The sequence below is a fragment of the Bombina bombina genome, chromosome 1 (genome assembly GCF_027579735.1).
Source record: "Bombina bombina isolate aBomBom1 chromosome 1, aBomBom1.pri, whole genome shotgun sequence".
Lineage (NCBI taxonomy): Eukaryota > Metazoa > Chordata > Amphibia > Anura > Bombinatoridae > Bombina > Bombina bombina.
In genome coordinates, this window is record NC_069499.1 from 1,266,441,066 (window position 1) to 1,266,467,173 (window position 26,108).

At 37.2% G+C, this 26,108-nt stretch overlaps 1 protein-coding gene across 3 annotated transcripts in view; it reads right to left on the reverse strand.

Annotated features, from left to right (window-relative positions):
* Positions 1–14,848: 14,848 nt before the first annotated feature.
* FBXO31 (F-box protein 31) overlaps positions 14,849–26,108 on the reverse strand; it is a 208,460-nt gene continuing 197,200 nt past the window's right edge. For all 3 annotated transcript variants that reach the window (XM_053701143.1, XM_053701133.1, XM_053701153.1), the window contains one exon: positions 14,849–15,355. In XM_053701143.1, coding sequence (XP_053557118.1) covers positions 15,133–15,355 — 223 coding nt within the window. In that variant the 3' untranslated portion in view covers positions 14,849–15,132. The remainder of the gene's footprint in view (positions 15,356–26,108) is intronic.

The following is a 26,108-nucleotide window of genomic DNA, read 5'->3' on the forward strand; positions in this document are numbered from 1 at the left end:
CAAAACACCCCAGCCAAAGGTTTAAATATCCCTCCCACTTCCCCTATCCCCCAGTCATTCTGCCGAGGGAACAAGGAAAAGTAGGAGAAACATCAGGGTATAAAAGGTGCCAGAAGAAATAATATAAAAAGGGAGCCGTCCATCAAAAAAATAAATTACGGATGGGGTCGTGGACTCTCCCTGCCCGGAAGGAAAGGAATTTATTTGGTAAGCATAAATTATATTTTCCTTCTATGAGGCAGGGAGAGTCCACAACTTCATTCCTTACTGTTGGGAAAACTATACCCAAGCTCCGGGGGACACTGAATGAATAACGGGAGGGAACAGAAAAAAGAGGCGGACCCTATCCTGAGGGCACCACAGCCTGTAAAACCTTTCTCCCGAAAGCTGCTTCAGTCGAATCAAACACATCAAACTTGTAAAATTTAGAAAAAGTGTGTAAGGAAGACCAGGTAGCTGCTTTACAAATATGATCCATTGAAGCTTCGTTCTTAAAAGTCCAAGAAGAAGCCACTGCTCTAGTGGAATAAGCCGTTATCCTCTCAGAAGGCTGTCATTCTGCTGTCTCATAAGCTAAGCGAATGACACTCCTCAACCAGAAGGAAAGAGAAGTCATAGTAGCCTTCTGCCCCTTACGCTTCTCCGAACAGATGACAAAGAGGAAGAGTGCCTGAATTCCTAAGAAGCCTGAAGATAGAACTTCAAGGCACAAACCAAGAGGTGTAACTAGAAACCACAGGGCCCAGGTCCAAGAATCTAAGGGCAATTACTCCTAAAGAGGAAAGATCCCTACGCAACCTAAGAAGGCAGCCCTTTTTCTGGTCCTGTTGAAAGACTGGAGAATAGGAATCTGGGCGGATGAGACTTGAATCCTATCCTGTATCCTTGAGATACAACCTCCAGGACCCAAGGATCCTGTACATCCTGGAACCAAGCATCTGAAAAAAGAGACAGTCTGCCCCTACTCGATCCGATCCAGTTTAGACTTATTCCAGGAGTAAGCCGGCTTCCAAGTAATCTTGGGCTGCTCGGACTTGGAAGAGGACTGCTGTCGTGACTTGTCAGCACGAAAGGAACAAAAATTAGACAGTTGCCGTCCCTTAGACCTATTTTTCTTATCCTGTGGTAAGAAGGCACCTTTCCCTCTGGTAACCGTAGAGATAATGGAGTCCAGGCCTGGACCGAATAAAAACTTCCCCTTGAAGGGAAAAGACAGGAGTCTGGATTCAGAGGTCATATCCACAGACCAAGACTTCAATCAGAGAGCCCAGCGGGGTAGAACTGCAAAGACATCAGCCATAGCATTTATGCAAATAATCTGCATATTCGCGCCACAGATGAAGGAGTAAGCATTTCTCAGTGCCTTAATTCTCACCTGAATATTCTCGAGGGGAGTCTCTCTCAATGAGCTCCGACATGGTTTTGTCGCACCAGTAGGTAGCTGCTCGCTCCAGCAACCGCAGCTACAGCTGCCGCCGGCTGAAATAAAAGCCCTGTATGTTGAAAAATCTTCCTCAGAAAAGTTTCCATTTTTTTATCCATAGGCTCTCTAAAAGAGAAAATCCTCCAGAGGGATAGTAGTATGTTTATCCAACGTGGAGATAGCTCCATCCACGTTTGGAATGGAGCCCCACAAATCTAATTGAGAGTCAGGGACCGGGAATAATTTTTTTAAAAGTAGACAAGGGGAAAAAAAGAAGTTTCTACTCTTTCCCATTCGTTACTAATAATGTTCACCATCTTAACTGGCACAGGAAAAGTCAAAGGGACCTTCCTATCTTCATAACCCCTGTCTAATTTAGGGATCTTAGGCTCCTCAGGGAGTGTAGCCTTTGGAACCTCTAGAGTAGACAGAACCTCCTTTAATAAAAAAACCCAGAGGCTCAATTTTAAATCTAAAAGGAGGGTTCCTCCGCTGAAGGAGGTTTAGAAACTGAAGTCTCCGACTCAGAAAGTTAACCCTCTGAAGCTACAGAGGTTAACTCATCCTCGGATAGCTGGGATATAGTAGCTAAATCCGACAAATATTTAGATGACTCTAGGTCAGGAGAACTATGTTTAACCTTTCTCTTGCGTTTGTTAGAGCAAGGTAAGGCACTAAGGGCTGCAGACACCGCCGATTGTAACTGTGCGGTAAAGTCCGCTGGAAAAAAGCCCCCTCCAGATGGAGAATTAGTTGAGTCGCGGGGAACTGCATGTGGAGCAGGTAATGTAGAAAGGGTAGTAATTTCTCAGGACCCAGATTCCTGAGAAGTAGGCGGCTCAGAAGGGCTAATAGCACTATGAGTATTAGCAGGCTTGTCTCCCTTCTTAGACTTTAGAACATTGTTTAGGCAAATGGAACAAAATTGAGCAGGCGGGCAAACCACAGCCTCCTCACAATATAAAGAGGAATTATTAATCAGTACAGAAGGAGCGCAATCTTCTAATGAAGTATCAAAGTCCTCCATAGCTTCATACATACCCACAGAAGGACAATCAAAAAGAAACATTTTTATCTAAAACAGCTAACAGGGAAAATGTGCTCCTGGAGTGATGTCTGCAGCAGGATCTTAGGAAATGAAAGAGACCGCACCGGTCACGTTGTACGTAAGACAGGACTTCCTCTGCAATGAAAAAGGGCGCCAAGCTATTATGAGCTGCGCAACACTTCAAAAACAAAAGTGAATCCTGTTTGTTCCAAGCCACAAAAACACACAGTCTTATGAGCCTAAACTCTCACATTAGGCAGATATAAATCCCCAAACTGTTCAAATAATCTCCCTGAAAGAGATATTAACCCTTGATCCTATCAAGGTATAACTTTGACCCTGTATAGCATTTTAAAGTGTATATATAAAAAACGGTCTTACCCTCCAGGATCCATGCTGTGGAACAGGCACAGCCTTTCAAGTGTGACAGTCTTGCAGCAGCGCTTCTGACATGGACTTGAGTGTGTAGCATCAAGCAGTGAAACTCATCAACACTGATTGCTCAGGAGCTGTTAGCGACAGTCTGGATAGGTTCACAGAAAAACTTTTCCTGCATCTCAAGACTCTAACTTTCATCAATACTCTCACTGAGAGGTTGACATGATTACTTAAAACTCCAGTCCTTTCTCGAAAGGAACATACCCATTTCAGGACTATCCAAATCTTCTGACACTTCTCTGCCACCTCCTATAGTGATGAAAGGCAAAGAATGACTGGGGGATATGGGAAGTGAGAGGGATATTTAAGCCTTTGGATGGGGTGTCTTTGCCTCCTCCAGATGGCCAGGTGTTGTACTTCCCAACAGTAAGGAATGAAGTCGTGGACTCTCCCTGCCTTATAGAAAAAAATCCCACCAGCTTACCTTGCTAAAGCTTGCCAAAGGGCAAGGCCATATTAAGGCCATAGTAAAACAGAGTAAATATCACATTTTTGCCTGGATTATCTAAGTTTGGAGAAAGAGGTGACATCATGCTTAATTCACTAAACTGGACGTTCATCTCCTACAAGGTAAGATGGTGGCACTGCCACACTGAAATACTAGTTCCGCCTTTTCCATAAGCATATACTTAAAGGATTACTTTCTGTTATAATTTTTAAGCTAAACAACTAACATATTAAAGTTAATAAACATTAATTAAAACCTACTGACCTATATTTTCTCCAAAACGAAGTTTCATAACGTTCTAAAAGTTATATCTTTTATTCACCGATAATGTCACGTTATCCTGCCCACTATTTTCAGCACTGCATGTTCAAAATACTTAAACCAATAACTTTGTGTTTAAAGCGCCATTTTGAAACCTAGGTATTGTAAACGGATTGGTACAGAGCAAAGGATACCCACTGAGTGGGTTTGGAAAACAATTAAATTTGCAGACAAGATTTCTGATATACGGTAGAGATATGTTAATGAAATGCTATTGATAAAAAGCGTATTTGGGGTTGTTAGTTAGTAACAGGCATAGAAAATATTTACTTACAGTGGCCCTTTAATTTTCTACTATAAAAATCATCTTTTTGAATAATATCAAAAACAAAACATCCAGTACTAATTAAAATACACTTTAGTTAATATGGACAGTGGGCATATTTGACCATATTCGTTAAATCCGCAGTCCTATAAATTAGTTTTAAGGCCTTTTATACTTTTCATCTCAACAGAATTTCTGCATATCTTGAGTATGCTCCGATTTTAAAGTGACTGTTCCAACTAATAATTTTTTCCAAAATATATATATCATTTATATATATGATATTTCTTAAAAGTACATAAACCCCCCAAAATATTTCATGATACAGATAGTATAAAATAAAAAAATCAATAAATCGAATCTACTTATATCAAATTTACTTCATTCTCTTGGTATCCTTTGTTGAAAAACAGTTAGTAAAGTATAGGAAAGTGCACGTGACTGGAGCAATATATGGCAGCAGTTTTATAACTGTTATACATTTGCAAAAATGTGCACACAAGACATGTGCACCAGAAAATGTCATTTCAGACTAAATTTTCTTTCCGAATATTCAGGGAAATTTGTTTCAATGAGTATTCGGTGGCTGCACTCCACTCTTTGGTTTTCGTTTCGTCTAAAACAAAACAAAAACTGAATTTTTGTTTAATATTTACATTAGTTTTCATTAAAACAAATGTAAAATGTTTCAATGCTACAGGTGAAAAGTTCACCTGTAGCTACACAACTTATCTTTAGGTGCTCTCCAGAGCATGGAGAGGACGTTAAGGAAAGTACTAAACCATTAAAAAAAATGAAAGGAAACAAATGAATACTGACGATTATCATCAGTATTTTTTTCAATGTTCTTTCATTTTCGTTGATGCATTCTTCGGATATTCCTATTTTTGTGACCAATGTGCGTTTGTCCAAAAAGGAATGCACATCTCTAGTGCACACTACCTATCTAGATAATTCTTCAACAAAAAAACATAATTTATGTAAGAACTTACCTGATAAATTCATTTCTTTCATATTAGCAAGAGTCCATGAGCTAGTGACGTATGGGATATACATTCCTACCAGGAGGGGCAAAGTTTCCCAAACCTCAAAATGCCTATAAATACACCCCTCACCACACCCACAATTCAGTTTAACGAATAGCCAAGAAGTGGGGTAATAAAAAAGTGCGAAAGCATATAAAATAAGGAATTGGAATAATTGTGCTTTATACAAAAATCATAACCACCACAAAAAAAGGGCGGGCCTCATGGACTCTTGCTAATATGAAAGAAATGAATTTATCAGGTAAGTTCTTACATAAATTATGTTTTCTTTCATGTAATTAGCAAGAGTCCATGAGCTAGTGACGTATGGGATAATGACTACCCAAGATGTGGATCTTTCCACACAAGAGTCACTAGAGAGGGAGGGATAAAATAAAGACAGCCAATTCCTGCTGAAAATAATCCACACCCAAAAATAAAGTTTAACGAAAAACATAAGCAGAAGATTCAAACTGAAACCGCTGCCTGAAGTACTTTTCTACCAAAAACTGCTTCAGAAGAAGAAAATACATCAAAATGGTAGAATTTAGTAAAAGTATGCAAAGAGGACCAAGTTGCTGCTTTGCAAATCTGGTCAACCGAAGCTTCATTCCTAAACGCCCAGGAAGTAGAAACTGACCTAGTAGAATGAGCTGTAATTCTTTGAGGCGGAGTTTTACCCGACTCAACATAGGCAAGATGAATTAAAGATTTCAACCAAGATGCCAAAGAAATGGCAGAAGCTTTCTGGCCTTTTCTAGAACCGGAAAAGATAACAAATAAACTAGAAGTCTTACGGAAAGATTTCGTAGCTTCAACATAATATTTCAAAGCTCTAACAACATCCAAAGAATGCAACGATTTCTCCTTAGAATTCTTAGGATTAGGACATAATGAAGGAACCACAATTTCTCTACTAATGTTGTTGGAATTCACAACTTTAGGTAAAAATTCAAAAGAAGTTCGCAACACCGCCTTATCCTGATGAAAAATCAGAAAAGGAGACTCACAAGAAAGAGCAGATAATTCAGAAACTCTTCTGGCAGAAGAGATGGCCAAAAGGAACAAAACTTTCCAAGAAAGTAATTTAATGTCCAATGAATGCATAGGTTCAAACGGAGGAGCTTGAAGAGCTCCCAAAACCAAATTCAAACTCCAAGGAGGAGAAATTGACTTAATAACAGGTTTTATACGAACCAAAGCTTGTACAAAACAATGAATATCAGGAAGAATAGCAATCTTTCTGTGAAAAAGAACAGAAAGAGCAGAGATTTGTCCTTTCAAAGAACTTGCGGACAAACCCTTATCTAAACCATCCTGAAGAAACTGTAAATTCTCGGTATTCTAAAAGAATGCCAAGAAAAATGATGAGAAAGACACCAAGAAATATAAGTCTTGCAGACTCTATAATATATCTCTCGAGATACAGATTTACGAGCCTGTAACATAGTATTAATCACAGAGTCAGAGAAACCTCTTTGACCAAGAATCAAGCGTTCAATCTCCATACCTTTAAATTTAAGGATTTCAGATCCTGATGGAAAAAAGGACCTTGTGACAGAAGGTCTGGTCTTAACGGAAGAGTCCACGGCTGGCAAGAGGCCATCCGGACAAGATCCGCATACCAAAACCTGTGAGGCCATGCCGGAGCTACCAGCAGAACAAACGAGCATTCCTTCAGAATTTTGGAGATTACTCTTGGAAGAAGAACTAGAGGCGGAAAGATATAGGCAGGATGATACTTCCAAGGAAGTGATAATGCATCCACTGCCTCCGCCTGAGGATCCCGGGATCTGGACAGATACCTGGGAAGTTTCTTGTTTAGATGGGACGCCATCAGATCTATTTCTGGAAGTTCCCACATTTGAACAATCTGAAAAAATACCTCTGGGTGAAGAGACCATTCGCCCGGATGCAACGTTTGGCGACTGAGATAATCCACTTCCCAATTGTCTATACCTGGGATATGAACCGCAGAGATTAGACAGGAGCTGGATGCCGCCCAAACCAAAATTCGAGATACTTCTTTCATAGCCAGAGGACTGTGAGTCCCTCCTTGATGATTGATGTATGCCACAGTTGTGACATTGTCTGTTTGAAAACAAATGAACGATTCTCTCTTCAGAAGAGGCCAAAACTGAAGAGCTCTGAAAATTGCACGGAGTTCCAAAATATTGATCGGTAATCTCACCTCCTGAGATTCCCAAACTCCTTGTGCCGTCAGAGATCCCCACACAGCTCCCCAACCTGTGAGACTTGCATCTGTTGAAATTACAGTCCAGGTCGGAAGCACAAAAGAAGCCCCCTGAATTAAACGATGGTGATCTGTCCACCATGTTAGAGAGTGTCGAACAATCGGTTTTAAAGATATTAATTGAGATATCTTCGTGTAATCCTTGCACCATTGCTTCAGCATACAGAGCTGAAGAGGTCGCATGTGAAAACGAGCAAAGGGGATCGCGTCCGATGCAGCAGTCATAAGACCTAGAATTTCCATGCATAAGGCTACCGAAGGGAATGATTGTGACTGAAGGTTTCGACAAGCTGCAATCAATTTTAGACGTCTCTTGTCTGTTAAAGATAGAGTCATGGACACTGAATCCATCTGGAAACCCAGAAAGGTTACCCTTGTCTGAGGAATCAAAGAACTTTTTGGTAAATTGATCCTCCAACCATGATCTTGAAGAAACAACACAAGTCGATTCGTATGAGATTCTGCTAAATGTGAAGACTGAGCAAGTACCAAGATATCGTCCAAATAAGGAAATACCACAATACCCTGTTCTCTGATTACAGACAGAAGGGCACCGAGAACCTTTGTAAAAATTCTTGGAGCTGTAGCTAGGCCAAACGGCAGAGCCACAAACTGGTAATGCTTGTCCAGAAAAGAGAATCTCAGGAACTGATAATGATCTGGATGAATCGGAATATGCAGATATGCATCCTGTAAATCTATTGTGGACATATAATTCCCTTGCTGAACAAAAGGCAAGATAGTCCTTACAGTTACCATCTTGAACGTTGGTATTCTTACATAACGATTCAATATTTTTAGATCCAGAACTGGTTTGAAGGAATTCTCCTTCTTTGGTACAATGAAGAGATTTGAATAAAACCCCATCCCCTGTTCCGGAACTGGAACCGGCATAATTACTCCAGTCAACTCTAGATCTGAAACACATTTCAGAAATGCTTGAGCTTTTACTGGATTTACTGGGACACGGGAAAGAAAAAATCTCTTTGCAGGAGGTCTCATCTTGAAACCAATTCTGTACCCTTCTGAAACAATGCTCTGAATCCAAAGATTGTGAACAGAATTGATCCAAATTTCCTTGAAAAAACGTAACCTGCCCCCTACCAGCTGAGCTGGAATGAGGGCCGCACCTTCATGTGGACTTAGAAGCAGGCTTTGCCTTTCTAGCTGGCTTGGATTTATTCCAGACTGGAGATGGTTTCCAAACTGAAACTGCTCCTGAGGATGAAGGATCAGGCTTTTGTTCTTTGTTGAAACGAAAGGAACGAAAACGATTATTAGCCCTGCTTTTACCTTTAGATTTTTTATCCTGTGGTAAAAAAGTTCCTTTCCCACCAGTAACAGTTGAAATAATGGAATCCAACTGAGAACCAAATAATTTGTTACCCTGGAAAGAAATGGAAAGTAAAGTAGATTTAGAAGCCATATCAGCATTCCAAGTTTTAAGCCATAAAGCTCTTCTAGCTAAAATAGCTAGAGACATAAACCTGACATCAACTCTGATAATATCAAAAATGGCATCACAGATAAAATTATTAGCATGCTGTAGAAGAATAATAATATCATGAGAATCATGATGTGTTACTTGTTGCGCTAAAGTTTCCAACCAGAAAGTTGAAGCTGCAGCAACATCAGCCAAAGATATAGCAGGTCTAAGAGGATTACCTGAACACAGATAAGCTTTTCTTAGAAAGGATTCAATTTTCCTATCTAAAGGATCCTTAAACGAAGTACCATCTGACGTAGGAATAGTAGTACGTTTAGCAAGGGTAGAAATAGCCCCATCAACTTTAGGGATTTTGTCCCAAAATTCTAATCTGTCAGACGGCACAGGATATAATCGCTTAAAACGTTTAGAAGGAGTAAATGAATTACCCAATTTATCCCATTCTTTGGAAATTACTGCAGAAATAGCATTAGGAACAGGAAAAACTTCTGGAATAACCACAGGAGCTTTAAATACCTTATCCAAACGTTTAGAATTAGTATCAAGAGGACCAGAATCCTCTATTTCTAAAGCAATTAGTACTTCTTTAAGTAAAGAACGAATAAATTCCATTTTAAATAAATATGAAGATTTATCAGCATCAACCCCTGAGACAGAATCCTCTGAACCAGAAGAGTCATCAGAATCAGAATGATGATGTTCATTTAAAAATTCATCTGTAGGGAGAGAAGTTTTAAAAGATTTTTTACGTTTACTAGAAGGAGAAATAACAGACATAGCCTTCTTTATGGATTCTGAAACAAAATCTCTTATATTATCAGGAACATTCTGCACCTTAGATGTTGAAGGAACTGCAACAGGCAATGGTACTTTACTAAAGGAAATATTATCTGCTTTAACAAGTTTGTCATGACAATCAATACAAACAACAGCTGGAGGAATAGCTACCAAAAGTTTACAGCAGATATACTTAGCTTTGGTAGATCCAGCACTAGACAGCGATTTTCCTGTAGTATCTTCTGGCTCAGATGCAACGTGAGACATCTTGCAATATGTAAGAGAAAAAACAACATATATATAAAGCAAAATTGATCAAATTCCTTAAATGACAGTTTCAGGAATGGGAAAAAATGCCAAAGAACAAGCTTCTAGCAACCAGAAGCAATGAAAAATGAGACTTAAATAATGTGGAGACAAAAGCGACGCTTATATTTTTCGCGCCAATAAGATGCCTACATTATTTGGCGCCTAAATGCTTTTTGGCGCCAAAATGACGCCACATCCGGAACGCCGACATTTTTGGCGCAAAATAACGTCAAAAAATGACGCAACTTCCGGCGACACGTATGACGCCGGAAACGGAAACAAATTTTTTGCGCCAAAAAAGTCCGCGCCAAGAATGACGCAATAAAATGAAGCATTTTCAGCCCCCGCGAGCCTAACAGCCCACAGGGAAGAGTCAAATTTTTGAAGGTAAGAAAAAAAGATTAAATCAAATGCATTATCCCAAATATGAAACTGACTGTCTGAAAATAAGGAAAGTTGAACATTCTGAGTCAAGGCAAATAAATGTTTGAATACATATATTTAGAACTTTATAAATAAAGTGCCCAACCATAGCTTGGAGTGTCACAGAAAATAAGATTTACTTACCCCAGGACACTCATCTACATGTTTGTAGAAAGCCAAACCAGTACTGAAACGAGAATCAGCAGAGGTAATGGTATATATAAGAGTATATCGTCGATCTGAAAAGGGAGGTAAGAGATGAATCTCTACGACCGATAACAGAGAACCTATGAAATAGACCCCGTAGAAGGAGATCACTGCATTCAAATAGGCAATACTCTCCTCACATCCCTCTGACATTCACTGCACGCTGAGAGGAAAACCGGGCTCCAACTTGCTGCGGAGCGCATATCAACGTAGAATCTAGCACAAACTTACTTCACCACCTCCATCGGAGGCAAAGTTTGTAAAACTGAATTGTGGGTGTGGTGAGGGGTGTATTTATAGGCATTTTGAGGTTTGGGAAACTTTGCCCCTCCTGGTAGGAATGTATATCCCATACGTCACTAGCTCATGGACTCTTGCTAATTACATGAAAGAAATGCCATGTGTACGAAGTAAACAGACATCAATTAAAAAGGAGTTTGTGTTTCATGTCTCTTTCAGACATATTGATGTTCCTGGTTTAAATAAAGCTTGTACAATTGTCTATACCAGCGGTCGCCAACCAGTGGTCCATGGACCACTGGTTGTCCACGAGAAGATGTTGGTGGTCCTTGACACCAAGCAGGAATATCCTCTGATGGTGTCACCCCTGTTGCACCGCAACTCCCTACAGTGCCTGGCTGGACATCAGTGAAAACCGACGAAGGAGTTAAATTATATTCTCTTAACGCATGTTGCATAGTATTGCGCAACTTGCGTAGCTAGATTGTATTTTTAACTCCTTCTGTCCGGCGCGCTGCTCAGAGGAAGATGCTTCATTCTAAAGCCAGCAGAGGTTGGTATTGTCTTGGCTTGAAATAGTGGAATTAAAGTATATAAAAAAGAAAATATTAAAAAAACAATTTCTCTCTTATATTTTATTTATTTTCTTCCCTTTACCTGTCTCTTTGTAGTAGTCTTCCTAATTCCTTCAGATGGACTTACATCACTGTTTGTCTTCCTTCCCTCTACTTTTTTTTTTTAAAATTAAATATTTTTCATTCTAATAATTTTCCCGCTCACAAAGACATTCCACCTGATTCAAAATTGTGAGTTTAGTGGTCCCTGAGGTCCGAAAGGTTGGCGACCCCTGGTCTATACTACCCACTGAGCATTAACAAAGTAGTATCAATTGTGCACCAGCATTTTCATATAGATTCAATTTACATTGAAATACTGTTTACTGGACATCTGCATATTAAATAAACTGTTTAACTGGCACTTTTCCATATGCATGACAGAGTATTTTTTAATGCTCATTAAATTGTAGAGATGTTTATTTACACTTTTAAATGGACATTAAACTATTAAGTACAACTACAATAGAATGTTTAGCACCATATTATTGTTTTACATCCTGTGCCTGCAGCTGTCTTCAAAGTAATTTCGCTTATTTTAACCGCTTAAAGTATTAGTTGGTGAAGCTCTGTATCTTCACGATGGGAGCCGCCATCTTGGAGTTTATATTTGTTATGTAACTTTTAAACTGTGCAAAAAACCTGCAAAAATGTAACATTTATGCTCTCTATTATGTGAGCTAAACTGAAGTGCAACATACAGCTGTCAAAAAGCCGGTAACATCACAGATCTGTAAAAGTGCACTGCTTCCGTCACAGGATACAACAATACGCCGGCTATAAGATGGCAGCTGCCAGTATAAAGATGCAGAGCTTCACTAGCTGGATTCTGTAATGAGCTAAAATAAGAAAATGGCATTAAATAGAGCTGCAGGTACTGGAGGAAAAACAACAGTATGGTGATTAGTAAACATGCTACTGTAGTTGTAACCTGCCGTTTAATATCCCTTTAAATGAAGCACCTGATGTTTTTATAAAGGTTTCTGCAGGTTATGAATGGTTATGGTTTATGACTGAAGAAGAATCACAATCACTTGTATGTTTATAAAACAATGTACTGCCGCTAACATGGTGACTGGCACAAGTGATCCCATAAAAGGTTGTACTGTTACTCTACCTATCCAAAAACAATATTGCACATTATTAATCTTGGGCCTGATCAATAATTATTGGCAGTTTATTAGTTTGCACTGTTTTTATTATTCTGTTAAAACACATTTTTAAAACTCCATGTAAACAGTGATCTTATGTATATTATTGTATGGCATTTGCTTTTTAAAGTTTGTAAGATAAAGTAGCATGGCCATATTTATATAGTGCATAAACATAAAAAAAAATAAAAAAAAATCCTGTCTCAGAAATGAAAATTTACAAGCAAATAAGGCATTTTTGGACCAGCAAACAGGACTGGTTATGGCATGAGCAAATGAACGAGTAGAGGTTTGCAGCAATGCTTATATAAAAAGCGACAGGGAAGAGTGGCACATGATGTACAAAACAGTTCCCTGAAGAGTTCTCTTACCCCTGCAACGGAAAGTGGTAAAGGAAGGCTGACTACCCTATTGGCTTGGTTGCTAAATCCACTACTTCCAATTCACGTTGGTGTTTCTATTTGGAGCACTTGGTGTCAATCTTCGCAAATATTCAGCATCTGCAGCTGTCTGCTTAGGGTCATCTATGTTTCTTCATTATTCAGAAACAAGGTTACTTTTGCAAGTTGTGGTGGATAACAAGTATAAATTTGTAATTCAGACGTACATAAAACACCATGTAATTACAGGGTTGAATAAACCACACAATAGCTTAGCGTGTAAACTTTTGTATCCCCTTAACAACAGAGCTGTAAAAGTGTGGGTCTTGCAGACAGGGGCAAGAGCGTGCCATTTATACATCCCACAGCCCACTGTTTGAGAGACCCAATGCTATTAAAGACCTTTAAGAGCAAGACAGCCAATGTACAGGGTAAGTTGGCTGTTTTTCAAGGGTTAATGGCATATTTTCTTTGTTGCAATTGTACTTCAATGGTCAAACTCCACCACCACTTTTTTTGTTTGTTACTGCCTGGCATCCGAGCAAAACATTTGCATTGGTTTCCAGTGTCTTATCTTATCGTCCCTGCTGAGGCCAGTTAGGGACAGCTATGTAGCAGGATTGAACTTGTGAAGTCTTTAGTGTTCAATTTACAATTTTCAGAATTGGAAAACACAACTGTTTAGAGTTATTTTATGCATTGTGGGCCAAATTAGGAGTGGATCGACAACATTTGTGCACGAGCGATAAGGGGTTATTGTGGGTGTTTTTTTTGCGTCTGGTTTTTGGCTCGTATTAAGAGTTGAAAGTAAACGCGAAAACTTGAGCGCAATTCAAGTTCACGCTTGTCGGGCTAGCGAGTCCTTAGAGCTATGGTTAATTGTTTCGTGAAACAAAAAAGTGTCACAAAAACACATCAAAAATACATTGCTCAATACAGTTACACTCATAATAACACCATCTAATAACAATTATTAAATATTGCACAAAAAAGTTATAAGGGCTCAAAGATATGAGATCTCAGGTGTTAGAAAAAAAAAGGTCAGTATATATATTTGTGTGTATATATGTATTCATATGTGTATATAAGTATTTACAGACATATATACACATATAAACATGGAAATACATATGTAACAAATATATAGACATATATAAGAATATATATTAGAGACCTTTGCAGTTAAGTAGAGGGAAAATATGAAAAACATTTATGCAATATTATTTTTTAATAAAAGTTTTAACTATGTATTTACTGTAAATATTTCACATTCCAATGTTCTACACATAGCAGAATATGTTTGTATTTATAGATATTCCTATATATATCTATACATATATAGCTATACAACACACACACACACACACACATATGTATATATATATATATATATATATATATATATATATATATATATATATATATATATATATATATATATATATGTGTATGGATATATTTTGTACCAAAATACCATCAGATATATGTAGAAATATATATTTATGAATAAATAGAACATATTCTGTTACGTGAAGAACATTGGAATGTGAAATATTCATATTTTCATGTCGGGTTAGAATATAAGAATATGCGATTGGGTTTGCGTGCGAGTAGGGTGTTTTTTTCCCCACTTTTTTTCTCTCCATTGACTATGGGAATACGTGAACGCGTACCCGATATTCTAAGTTCGGCTTTTTGCGCTCATTGGGTTAGCGCATGAGCAAAAACAGTTTACTTTCAACTCATAATACCAGCGCAACCCAATGCTTTCAATAATTTTACTTCTAGAGCAGTTAATGTTCGATCAGGAGCATTAAATAGCGCTCCACTAGTAATCTGGCCCTATATGTTTTATTTTAGAATCTCAAAGTGTTTCATGTATCTTTAAAGTTAACTGGGGCTTCTAAAAGTTAACTCTACCAGTAATGCACTTTGCACTTTTGTGACTGATTAATGAACAATGAAGAAAAGCTCAACAACTTGCTTTAGACCAATAGTGTAGACTTTCTAGCCCTGATTTTAGCCTTAATCCTCTCTTAAATGTCTGGGAATAAACAGCCCTAGGAGCAGAATAAGAGTTTTAAAAAAATAGGCCCTTGCCATTTTGTCTTTATCACCTGAAATTATAAGGAGGCTGTATTATATATTAATATATTACATATATGTTTAGTATATACACATTTAAAAGGAGCTTTTTTTAAAGCAACTTCTGAAATGTAGCTAAAAATGACTGCGTGGAAAGTGCATGCATTGATATTCGAGGTACCAAGGTTACAAAAGTCTTTCCTTGATTGCGAACAGTGGTGTGACCGTTCCAGTTTGTCAGCTCACTTCCTTCCTCCAGGACTTCATACGGGCAGCTCTATGATGTCCAAGATTGCATATTTTGCAGCATTTTATCAAAGGCTTCTAGAGATGATGCTTCAGAGTTCTGGAATCTGTCTCTCATTCTGCTGTAAAGGCTGAATGATTTCAGCTCCAGCCATATAAACCCAAAGTGATCATCATCAAATAGGATAAAAAGGCCAGGCGTCCGTTCTGGGCTGCTGAAACCATGGCCAGCAATGAGACCAGTGCCATAACAGCTAAAGGAAAAGAGAAACAGCAAAAGTATTAATAGATCATCATAGGCAATAATATATTATTTGATAAATTAAATACAAAATCTTATTTTAGCTTACTGATTTAAGTTTTAAGGTGTATTCTTATTATCAAGTTTATAACAGCAGTCCTATATGGAGTTTTGTATCAGACCACAGATGCCAAGAGGAATGTAGTAAAAAAAAAAAATGCAATAAAGTGCTAAACAAACATTTCTTATTTACATTTTATACAAAATAAATAAGCAAACTTTTTGAAAAATATTAGATGAAAAAAGTGAGCAACTAAACTAAAAAAGAAAGTTTCCTGGTTCAGATAAAGCATGCAATTTTAAAAACGTTCCAATATACGTCCATTATCCAAAACGTGCACATTCTTTTTAAATGCACACTTTCAGAGGCAAAAGTGCACAGCATAGAAGCATATGCATTTTGTGATTAGCTGATGGCTGTCACATGATACAGGGGGAGAGAAAATTGGATTAAAGGCATAGTAGACCCAACATTTTCTTTTAGGATTCAGATAGAACATAGAATTTTAAACAACTTTCCAATTTACTTCTATTATCAAATTTGCTTCACTCCCTTGTTATCCTTTGCTGAAGGAACAGCATTGCACTACTGGCAGCTAGCTGATCACATCTAGTTAGCCAATCACAAGAGACAAATGTGTGCAAGCACCAATTAGCAGCAGCTCCCACTAGTGTATGATATGTGTGTATTCATTTTTTAACAAGGGATACTAAGAGAATGAAGCACATTTGAAAATAGAAGTGAATTTAAAAGTGTCTGACAATTATATGCTCTTTCTGAATCATGCAAGTTTAATTTTGACTTTCCTATCCCTTTAACTTTAAAATTCAAAGTAAGCACTATTGCATTGTCTTTCATTGTGTATTTATTAATTACTCAATACTACTGGCTTTAGTGGTCCTTTAAGTAAACTGCATGGGTTTGGACAATTACAAATGATCCGTTTACTACTACTCGTTGCTCACTGTCTTTTATACAGTTATTTATCCATGAGCTAACTTTTTCAGCTATTCCCAGTCCCTTAATTTTGCACATTAATCTCTCATGTGGTACTGTATCAAACGCCTTTGGAAAGTCCAAGTATATCACATCAACTGATTCACTTTATCTATATTATTATTTACTTATATATATATAATCTTTAGCTTGTTATCTATTACTACTCCCAAATCTCTTACTTCCTCTGTTTTGCCTAGTCTAGTCCCATTTAAATACCGGTAATAAAGTGTATGCTTATTTTTACTTCTAAAATGTAGAACCTTGCATTTTCCAGTATTAAATTTCATTTCTTTCATACAGGTGGTGAGCTTCCACAAACCTTTACTCTTGGGAATTACTTTTCTCTACTACTAGGAGGAGGCAAAGATTCTCAAACCCCAAGAGTTATATAAAACCCCTCCCACCTCACACATACCTTAAAGGGACAGTCAACTCTAAATTGTTAAGCCTCTTTTTACAGCCTCCTGATCACATGGCTATTTATTTATTATGTATTGACTTGCATTTTAGCCAATTAGTGCATTATCAGCCACAACCCACAGGTGTGAGCACAATGTTATCTATAAGGCCCACATGAACTAGTAGTTTCCTGTTGTGAAAAGCTAATAAAAAACACATGTGATAACTTATCTAATGCTGGTATCTCATATCTTATCTGAAATTCCTTAAAATTATACGGGCGTAAGGTCAGCGGGTCAATAAGATGATGAATATAATCGATTTTCTTAGCCCTCTAACGATGGAACACCTTGTAGTTTAGCCCCGGAATAAATCTGGGGTTGCCTATGAACGGTAATTGTTTAGAGATCAGAAAACTCTGACCCAGCGATTTCATCGCCCCCCTCCAGGCCAATAGAATATCTTTATATAGGGGGTGAGATCTAATCCTGTTTCCAAGTTCTTTATCTGAGGCATTAAAAATAAATGATAAGGATAGAGGAGCACAAACAGATTCATCCATTTTACAGTTGGTAAAATTATTTATATGTTTTATCAAATCTAATGGGTATCTAAGTAGTGCCGCATAGTTGTATCTTTTTAAATTAGGCAACGCCAAACCTCCTTTAGCAACTGGGAGAAACAGCTTATCTATTCTAATCCTTGGCTTCTTTCCATACCAAAAAAAATACTGTATGGCTTTCAAATTTTTTTTGGGAATCTACTGACTTAATCATAAAGGGTAGCATTCTAATCGGGTATAGAGTTCTTGGTAGAATAAACATTTTAAACGCTGCTACCCTACCCATAAGAGATAGCGGCATATTAACCCAGTTCCTCAGTCTTTCTGCATTTTGCTGAAGAGATTGAACAATATTTAAGCTATACCATTTGATTGGATTCGATGATAAATACATTCCCAGATATTTCAGTATCTGTGTTTCTATAAATGGACAGGATAACATTTCTACTTTTTTTTTTTTTAACCACAAGATTTTAGATTTAGAATAGTTAATTTTATATCCTGAAACTTTACCATAAACTTCCAATAACTCTATTATTCCATTAATTTGTTTTCTGGAGAGGATACACACATAAGTAGGTTATCCACAAAGAGCGAAATCTTAAAAATCTCCTTACCTATATTTGACCCCTCCAGGAGTTTTCTAAGGCTGATAGCTAGTGGTTCCAGTATCAAATCGAAAAGCATTGGAGACATAGGGCAGCCCTGCCTAGTGCATCTACTTAGGGGGAAGGGAGCCGAGAGATAATTATTAACCAGGATAGAAGCATTTGAGTATACATTTGACACCAACCCCAAAAATTCCCCCCTTAAGCCAAATTTCATCAACGTTTCTCTCATAAAGCTCCACTCCACTCTGTCGAAGGCCTTCTCTGCATCCAAGGATAGCAGGAAGGCTTCCGGCAGAGTCGAGAACTCTTCCCCACACCTAGATCAGCTGTATTTACATATTACTTGTAAGATCTTCCTTATATTCAGTTCTGGAGTTCTCCCCATTACGAACCCTGCCTGATCTATATGTATTCATTCTGGAAGGATTGGTTTAAGTCTGTCAGCCAAGATCTTCATCAATATCTTGTAATCAAGATTAAAGAGAGATATAGACCTATATGCAGATAGCTGCGTATTATCCTTCTCTTCTTTAGGTAAAAGAATAATATTAGCTGCTTTGAAATGAAGAGAAAGCTTTTGGTTATGAATATAGAAATGATTGCATACTTCCCTCAGTACTCCAATAATTTCATCCTTCAGAGACAAGTAAAATTCTAAAGAGAGGCCATCTGGTCCTAGAGCTTTGCCTTTACTCATGGCCTTCATTGTTTTCATTATATAAGATTCAGAAATAGGAGCATTCAAAATTGTCAAATCTTCCTCTGTAATTGTTGGAAGTTTAATATTTTCCAAAAATCTCTGAATATCTTCCCTCTCTGGAAACTAGGAGGAATATAAATTTAAAAAGTAATTTTGGAAAAGTGCTGTAATTTCCTCTACTTTATTAATAGATCTCCCCTCTACATTTATTGGTCCTATAGATTTTCTTTTTTTGTTCTATTGAACCAATTTGCTAGATATTTACCTCCTTTATTGCCAAATCTCTCAAAATGTGCTGAACCTTTAGTAATTGCCTTCCCTGCTATAGTCAAGAGAAAGTCCTCTCTTTCTTTTTTAGATTTATAATAAGCAGTCCTATTGGCCTCTGTTGGAGAGTTCCTTAGTTGAGAGTATGCTAAGGAAAGAGCTGCTAACAGTTTCCTCTGCATGATCTGCCCCTCTTTTCTTAGTTTAATTATATATGATGTAATATCTGCTTTCATTGTTGCCTTCGCTGCCTCCCAATATATAAGTATATTGCTGTTGCATTCCTTATTGTTGTTATTATACCCGTGCCATTTTGATTTTAAAAATTGAACACATTTTTGGGATTTCATCAAATAGCTAGGAAAATAAAAGGAATTAAAGTTTTGTGGTTCACTCAGCGTTAAAGTTTTGGGAGCATGGTCCGAAAATGTAAACGCCAAGATTTTAATATCGTTGACCCTATTCATCAATGAATCTGAGATCAAAAACAGATCTAGTCTTGCCAGGGTATTATGAGATTTAGATAAGAATGTATACTCCAAATTATTAGGGTTTAGGAGTCTCCACAAATCTATTAAATTGTGGGATGTAGAAAAAGTTGAGAAAACCTTTTTTTCATATTTAGTATTGCGTTACCAGCCTATTTTTACCTTATTTCCCTCAATTTTCTTTCTATTAAAGGGACAGTCTAGACCAGAATTTTTATTGTTTTAAAAGATAGATAATCCCTTTATTACCCATTCCCCAGTTTTGCATAACCAACACAGTTATATTAATACAGTTTTTACCTCTGTGATTATCTTGTATCTAAGCCTCTGCAAACTGCCCCTTTATTTCAGTTCTTTTGACAGACTTGCAATTTAGCCAATCAGTGCCTGCTCCCAGATAACTTCACGTGCACAAGCAGAGTGTTATCTATATGAAATACATACATTTAATGTAAACAGAAATGTAATTTTTTCAAACTGCAAACTGATTTGTTTAAATTTTTCCGCTCTTTGAGATTGAAAGCATTTTTCAGCAATAACCCCCTACCAGATTAAGCCTAAAATATTGAATATATCTATGCAGCAATTGGGCTTGCGTAACAAAGGTTCTTTTATTCCAGGCCAGTCTAATTATAGTGTAGAAACTTACAGTCCAAAAATAAAACCAGTCAAAGAAATTACTAACAAAAAGGTAATCAGATATTTAAACATTCTAACTTTGGCAAAAGTGAATTTGAAACCCTTGAAGCTATTAAACTTAAAGATGATATCATACTAAAAAGAGCGGATAAAGGTGTTGCCTTAGTTATAATGACTAAAACTGATTATATCAATGAAATACAGCGTCAGTTGAATGACACTACTGTGTATAAGAAATTAATAACTAGTCCTGTATTTTTGATACAAAAAGAATTGGATAGAATTTTAAATGTAGCATTGAAAAACAATTTGATAGAGGAAGATCTGGCTACGTTTCTCACAGTTAAACATCCACATACCCCCGTTATGTATATACTTCCCAAGATACATAAAAGTCTTGAGACCCCTCCTGGCCGTCCCATCATTGCAAGCACTGACTCTGTTCTAACCAATGTTTCAATTTCTTTAGACCGCATGTTCAGACCATATGAGGAACAATCTACATCTTTCATTAAAGACACCAGTGACTTTCTTTTGAAATTGGATACCCTAAATTTTACATCAAGTAAGTTTATACTCTTTAGTTTAGATATCGAAAGTCTCTATACTTCTATAACTCATGCTAGTGGTTTGGGAGCTATAGAGTCAGTGCTTGCTAATGATGTTAATTTGAATAGGCAAAAAAATTATTTTTTGTTACAACTACTTGACATGGTATTGAGTTGTAACTACTTTCTTTATGAGGATAGTTACTATTTGCAAATCCAGGGAACTGCTATGGGTTCCATCGTCGCCCCTAACTACACCAATATTTTTATGAACATATTCGAAGAGAAATTTGATTTTTGTAACAAATGGTTTACTCTATGTGGCGCCACCTGGTGGCGTTACATAGATTATATTTTTGGTGTGTGGTTGGGCGACGTTGGAACCCTATTGGCATTTGTTCAAGATTTGAATGCTGCTACTATCCATATTTAATTCAAATTAACTTGGAATGAAGAAACATTAGAATTCCTGGATACTAAGGTGATCAAGGATGGATGTTCTTTAAAGACAGATATATTTAGAAAGAGCACTGACCGCAACAGTTTGCTGCGTTATGATAGCGCCCACTCTCCATCCTTGATTAACTCACTTCCTAAGAGCCAGTTATTAAGGGTCAGACGGATTGTTTCAGACCCTAATGTGATAAATGATAGGTTAAAAGACATGGGTCAAAGATTCATTGTGAGAGGCTACCAACCACCTTTAATTCAGAAAGAAATATTATCTGCTTTAGCAACCCCTAGAGAAAATCTATTGCAAACTGGGAATAAGAAAAATAGGGTTGAAAATGATGGGCGGCTAGCCTTTGTCTCTGAATATAATAATCTCAGTCCAGCAATCCAAAGGATAATAAAAAAAACACTGGAGTATACTTTCACAATGTAACCCTAAAATTCTAGAATTCCAAAGTATGCCCATGCCAGCATATCGCCGCAGTAAAAATCTTCATGATCATTTGATCAAAGCGGATATTGGCCCTAAAACATCCATAACACAAAGCTATATTACCACTAGCAATTCAGGCTCATCCCCTTGCCTGAATTGCTCTTGCTGTAGCTTTAAGCAAGCATTAATTTTTCATAAACCCTCTATAATTGTTAGCAGGGACTTGTCTTTTGCCTTTCTGTATGGATCTACAATATACTCCTATTCCATAACCTCTGCTGCTATGTTTCAGTACTGGTTTGGCTGTCTGCTACTTGATTGCTAGTGGACGAGTGTTTATTGGTAAGTATCTTTTTATTTAACATCTAGACACTCATAGCTATGATATGAGCACTTTTTAAAGTTTACCTATAGATGTTGTTAATAAATTTATGGCCCTGGGACGGATCCTTTTCACTATCCCCTTCGCTAGCCCGATAAGTGTAAACCCGACAAGCACAACCCTGACGCACGAAAAACTAAGTGCGCCAAAAAAGCAGACGCGTGCAAAACAGCAAGGGAATAGTGAAAAGTATATATTTAAATAATTAAATATATATTTACAAGAAAGGGTGGAGCCTATAGCTGAAGCGACAAGACGCATTCGAGTGGTGCTCCGGGCTCCAAACTAACTTTTTGGGGTTATTTTTCTGCTTTGCCTACAGCTCTAGGATATATGTAATTTGGTGTACCCTGAATTGGATTGGAGGAACTGGAGAATCTCCATCAAAATTGCAGCCTATACCCCTCAGTAAAGTTACAAAGAAATCGCCATTCAATTTAAGGCCGATTTATCAAGTTGCTGGGGCTGCTGCATAATTACCCTCCCCAGAAACACTGAGTTATTGAGCAGATATTTAATGCTGCTTCACATCTTTTTTACAGACTTAATTGTTGTACATCTGACCCCAGAAGCTGAATTCTATACAATTACTAACCATTTCATCTGGAGGAGATCAAAATGGTGCTGATCGATTGGGAGGCAGAACCTTTGAAATTACTAGATGACCATTTCTTAAACCTGAGAGTTCTGCTGAAAATGGCTTTTGACGGATTCCCTGACTTCAAACTACAGAGCTGCTTACATCTTGTGGAAAAACTGAGTCAGGGGATCTGATTAGTGACTGCCACATAGGAGAAAGGGGAACTGGAGTTACTTCTCTGTGACTGAGACATTCTTCCCCTTTGGTCAGTCTTTGCCAGGGGATATGCACTTGCATTGCCTTATTGTACAAATATGGTGACTTTTTTCTGTACAGCAATACTGTGCCACCATATTGTAAAAGAAAAACCATCTGAACTGTGAGACCTGATTTCTGGGTGCAAACAGAAACATGATGCAAATGGAGCCTTGGCGTCAACAGGCCCCTGTGTAGTGATAACACCACACAGAGTCAGCTGGGCCCCCTAAAGGTGTGGGCCCAGTCTCAATTGAGACCTCTGAGACTCCTGAAGTTAGGCCCCTGCGTGACGTTAATATCTACCATGTGCAACATATAAAATGACAAATCCTGCATTTTCCTATATTAAGGTATTTCTGCAAGCTAAAGTCATTTTTAAAACATGTTTGGTATGCTGATGAAAAAACAAGGTATGATTTGTGTGGGTACCTCACAAAAAAGGTGGCAATGTATGTGTTCATTAAGTGAATGCCAACCCCCACCCCAAAAAACTAAACAAAAAAACCCCAGCTCTTATATAGGGGTGTGAAATAGCACTGAAAGACTTAAGGGAAAGTCGAAATTAAATTTTCATGATTCAGATAGAACATATACCTAATTTGCTTTGTTCTTCTGTTATCGTTTGTTGAAAAGCATACATAGGTAGGCTCAGGAGCTGCAATGCACCACTAGGAGCTAGCTGCTGATTTGTAGCTGCACATTTATGTTTCTTGTCATTAGCTCGCCAGGTGTTAGCTAGCTCCTAAGTAGTGCACTGCTGCAACTTTAAGAAAAAAAAAAAAAAAAAAGCAAATTTGGTAATAATGGTAAAATGTAAAGTTTTTTAAAATTGTTTGCTCTATCTGAATCATAAATGGAAAAAAAATCAACTTCATCTCCCCTTTGGAAGGTTTTGTAATTTGGTGTTTTTCTTCTTAATTAAAACATTAGTGGCAAGTGAATAGTGCTGATATTCAACAACTGTATATTCATAAACTTCCTTTTTTTTCTAGTTTCTTGACAAATTTTTGAAAGCAGAACTGCTTCACTTGAATTTTGTGACCAATGAGTGCTTTACTCAGCTAGCGAGCGAGCCTCCAATAAGAATTACTATAAATCCTGATATTACGTAAAAATATATTTCACGTATAACACTGTGGATCATACTTAGCAATTTGAAATGAATATTCCAATATTTACTGGAGTCTCTGTAGCACAGTCTGAGAACTTTCAGTGCTACATGGACCAATATAGCACAGACATATTGGCATTACACAAGAAAACACAAAGTGACTTGATATGTTCATACATGTATCTGTATCAAAATCTATCTATTTAGCAGCTGTCTAAAATGACTCAAGTCCTGCTCAATGTCGAGACTAGCAATACCCTTATATGTGTTTGTAAATATCAATATGGAAACTATTTTATTCAATAATTTAATGTGATGGGAAATACAAAAGTATAATCAATTGCTGAGAATTTGTAATATTTAAAAAAAAAAAAAATGTAAATAGAAGTCCAGCACACTTCTAATATAGTGCATGCTGCTGCGAGACTGCCACCGTACAATATACAGAAAAGAAAAAAATAGTATCACATTTTATTGTCAAAGACAAAACCATAATGTTTCAGGTGTCCCCCATTGGTATCTGCATGTTGTGGTATTGTCTTTGAAAATAAAAATGTGGTGCTGCATTTTTTGCTTAATTTGTCAAATATTGCACTTTTTAGGTCTGCATACAGATCTATAATAAAAAACATAATTTATGTAAGAACTTACCTGATAAATTAATTTCTTTCATATTAGCAAGAGTCCATGAGCTAGTGATGTATGGGATATACATTCCTACCAGGAGGGGCAAAGTTTCCCAAACCTCAAAATGCCTACAAATACACCCCTCACCACACCCACAAATCAGTTTAACGAATAGCCAAGAAGTGGGGTGATAAGAAAAAAGTGCGAAAGCATATAAAATAAGGAATTGGAATAATTGTGCTTTATACAAAAAAATCATAACCACCACAAAAAAGGGCGGGCCTCATGGACTCTTGCTAATATGAAAGAAATGAATTTATCAGGTAAGTTCTTACATAAATTATGTTTTCTTTCATGTAATTAGCAAGAGTCCATGAGCTAGTGACGTATGGGATAATGACTACCCAAGATGTGGATCTTTCCACGCAAGAGTCACTAGAGAGGGAGGGATAAAATAAAGACAGCCAATTCCTGCTGAAAATAATCCACACCCAAAATAAAGTTTAATGAAAAACATAAACAGAAGATTCAAACTGAAACCGCTGCCTGAAGTACTTTTCTACCAAAAACTGCTTCAGAAGAAGAAAATACATCAAAATGGTAGAATTTAGTAAAAGTATGCAAAGAGGACTGTAATAATGGCATGATCTGAATTCACATATGGTCTGGAAGGGGTATATATATATACATATATATATGGTATATGTATTCTACAAGAACTCAGCTGAATGGTAAAGAAGGGGTTAACTCCTCATTCAGATACTAGGTCACTATGGAATGTAGAAAGATCACATTACCAGACCCCCATCTGAGAAGGATGACCAGCTGGCTTAAGATCCTTTGTCTAAGGCTAATGCCATTCCCTACCCCCAAAGCACATGCAGGATGAAACCATATACTCTTAAAATTACAATGAGGGCTTGCTTATGAGTGACATCATCATTGTGGGAGGGATGAAAAACTTACAATAAAAGTAGCAGGAATACTGGAGTTCACCCTCTCTCTTTCACTCTTTTTCAATTGGAATGGGGTGACCACAGCTAACATCAGAAGTAAGTGATCCTTACAGACACATAATTTCAGCACACCATACTTTCACATAGATTGGGCAAATGTATTAGTGTAATATTGATGTATAGTTCACTGCTGAGTATTTATAAGTGATTTGCATATGTGTAATTTATATTTAATCTGCATATTGTAATAATGTTTAATTAGCCTCATTGTAATAAAAGTTTTGTTACTGCTGGAATAAGACTTTGTGAGTTTATGACCTTACAAGTAGTTTAAGCTAGTGATTGTGTGTTAATATTATATAGTGGGTATAATAATTCATAAGGGATTATTAAATGTAATATTAGCCTTTCACTAAAGTGTATAGCAAATAGATACTAAGATTTATAGAGTCTTAGGGACCATTTAAATGCAGTTATTTCATTGGCGAGCCGACCCAGCGAATTTTCTTACCAACTACACTTGTTTTAAGGGGGGGACTAATCCAGGTTCTTTTTATAATACAAGTGTGATTTTTGGACGAAAATTGAACCTAGTTTTTGCTATACTGTTTTTGAGTTGAGCGTTTCAGCAGTAAAGTCTTTGGCCAAGACTACAGATCCAGAGAGGCATTACCTAAGGATCAGTTGAACCA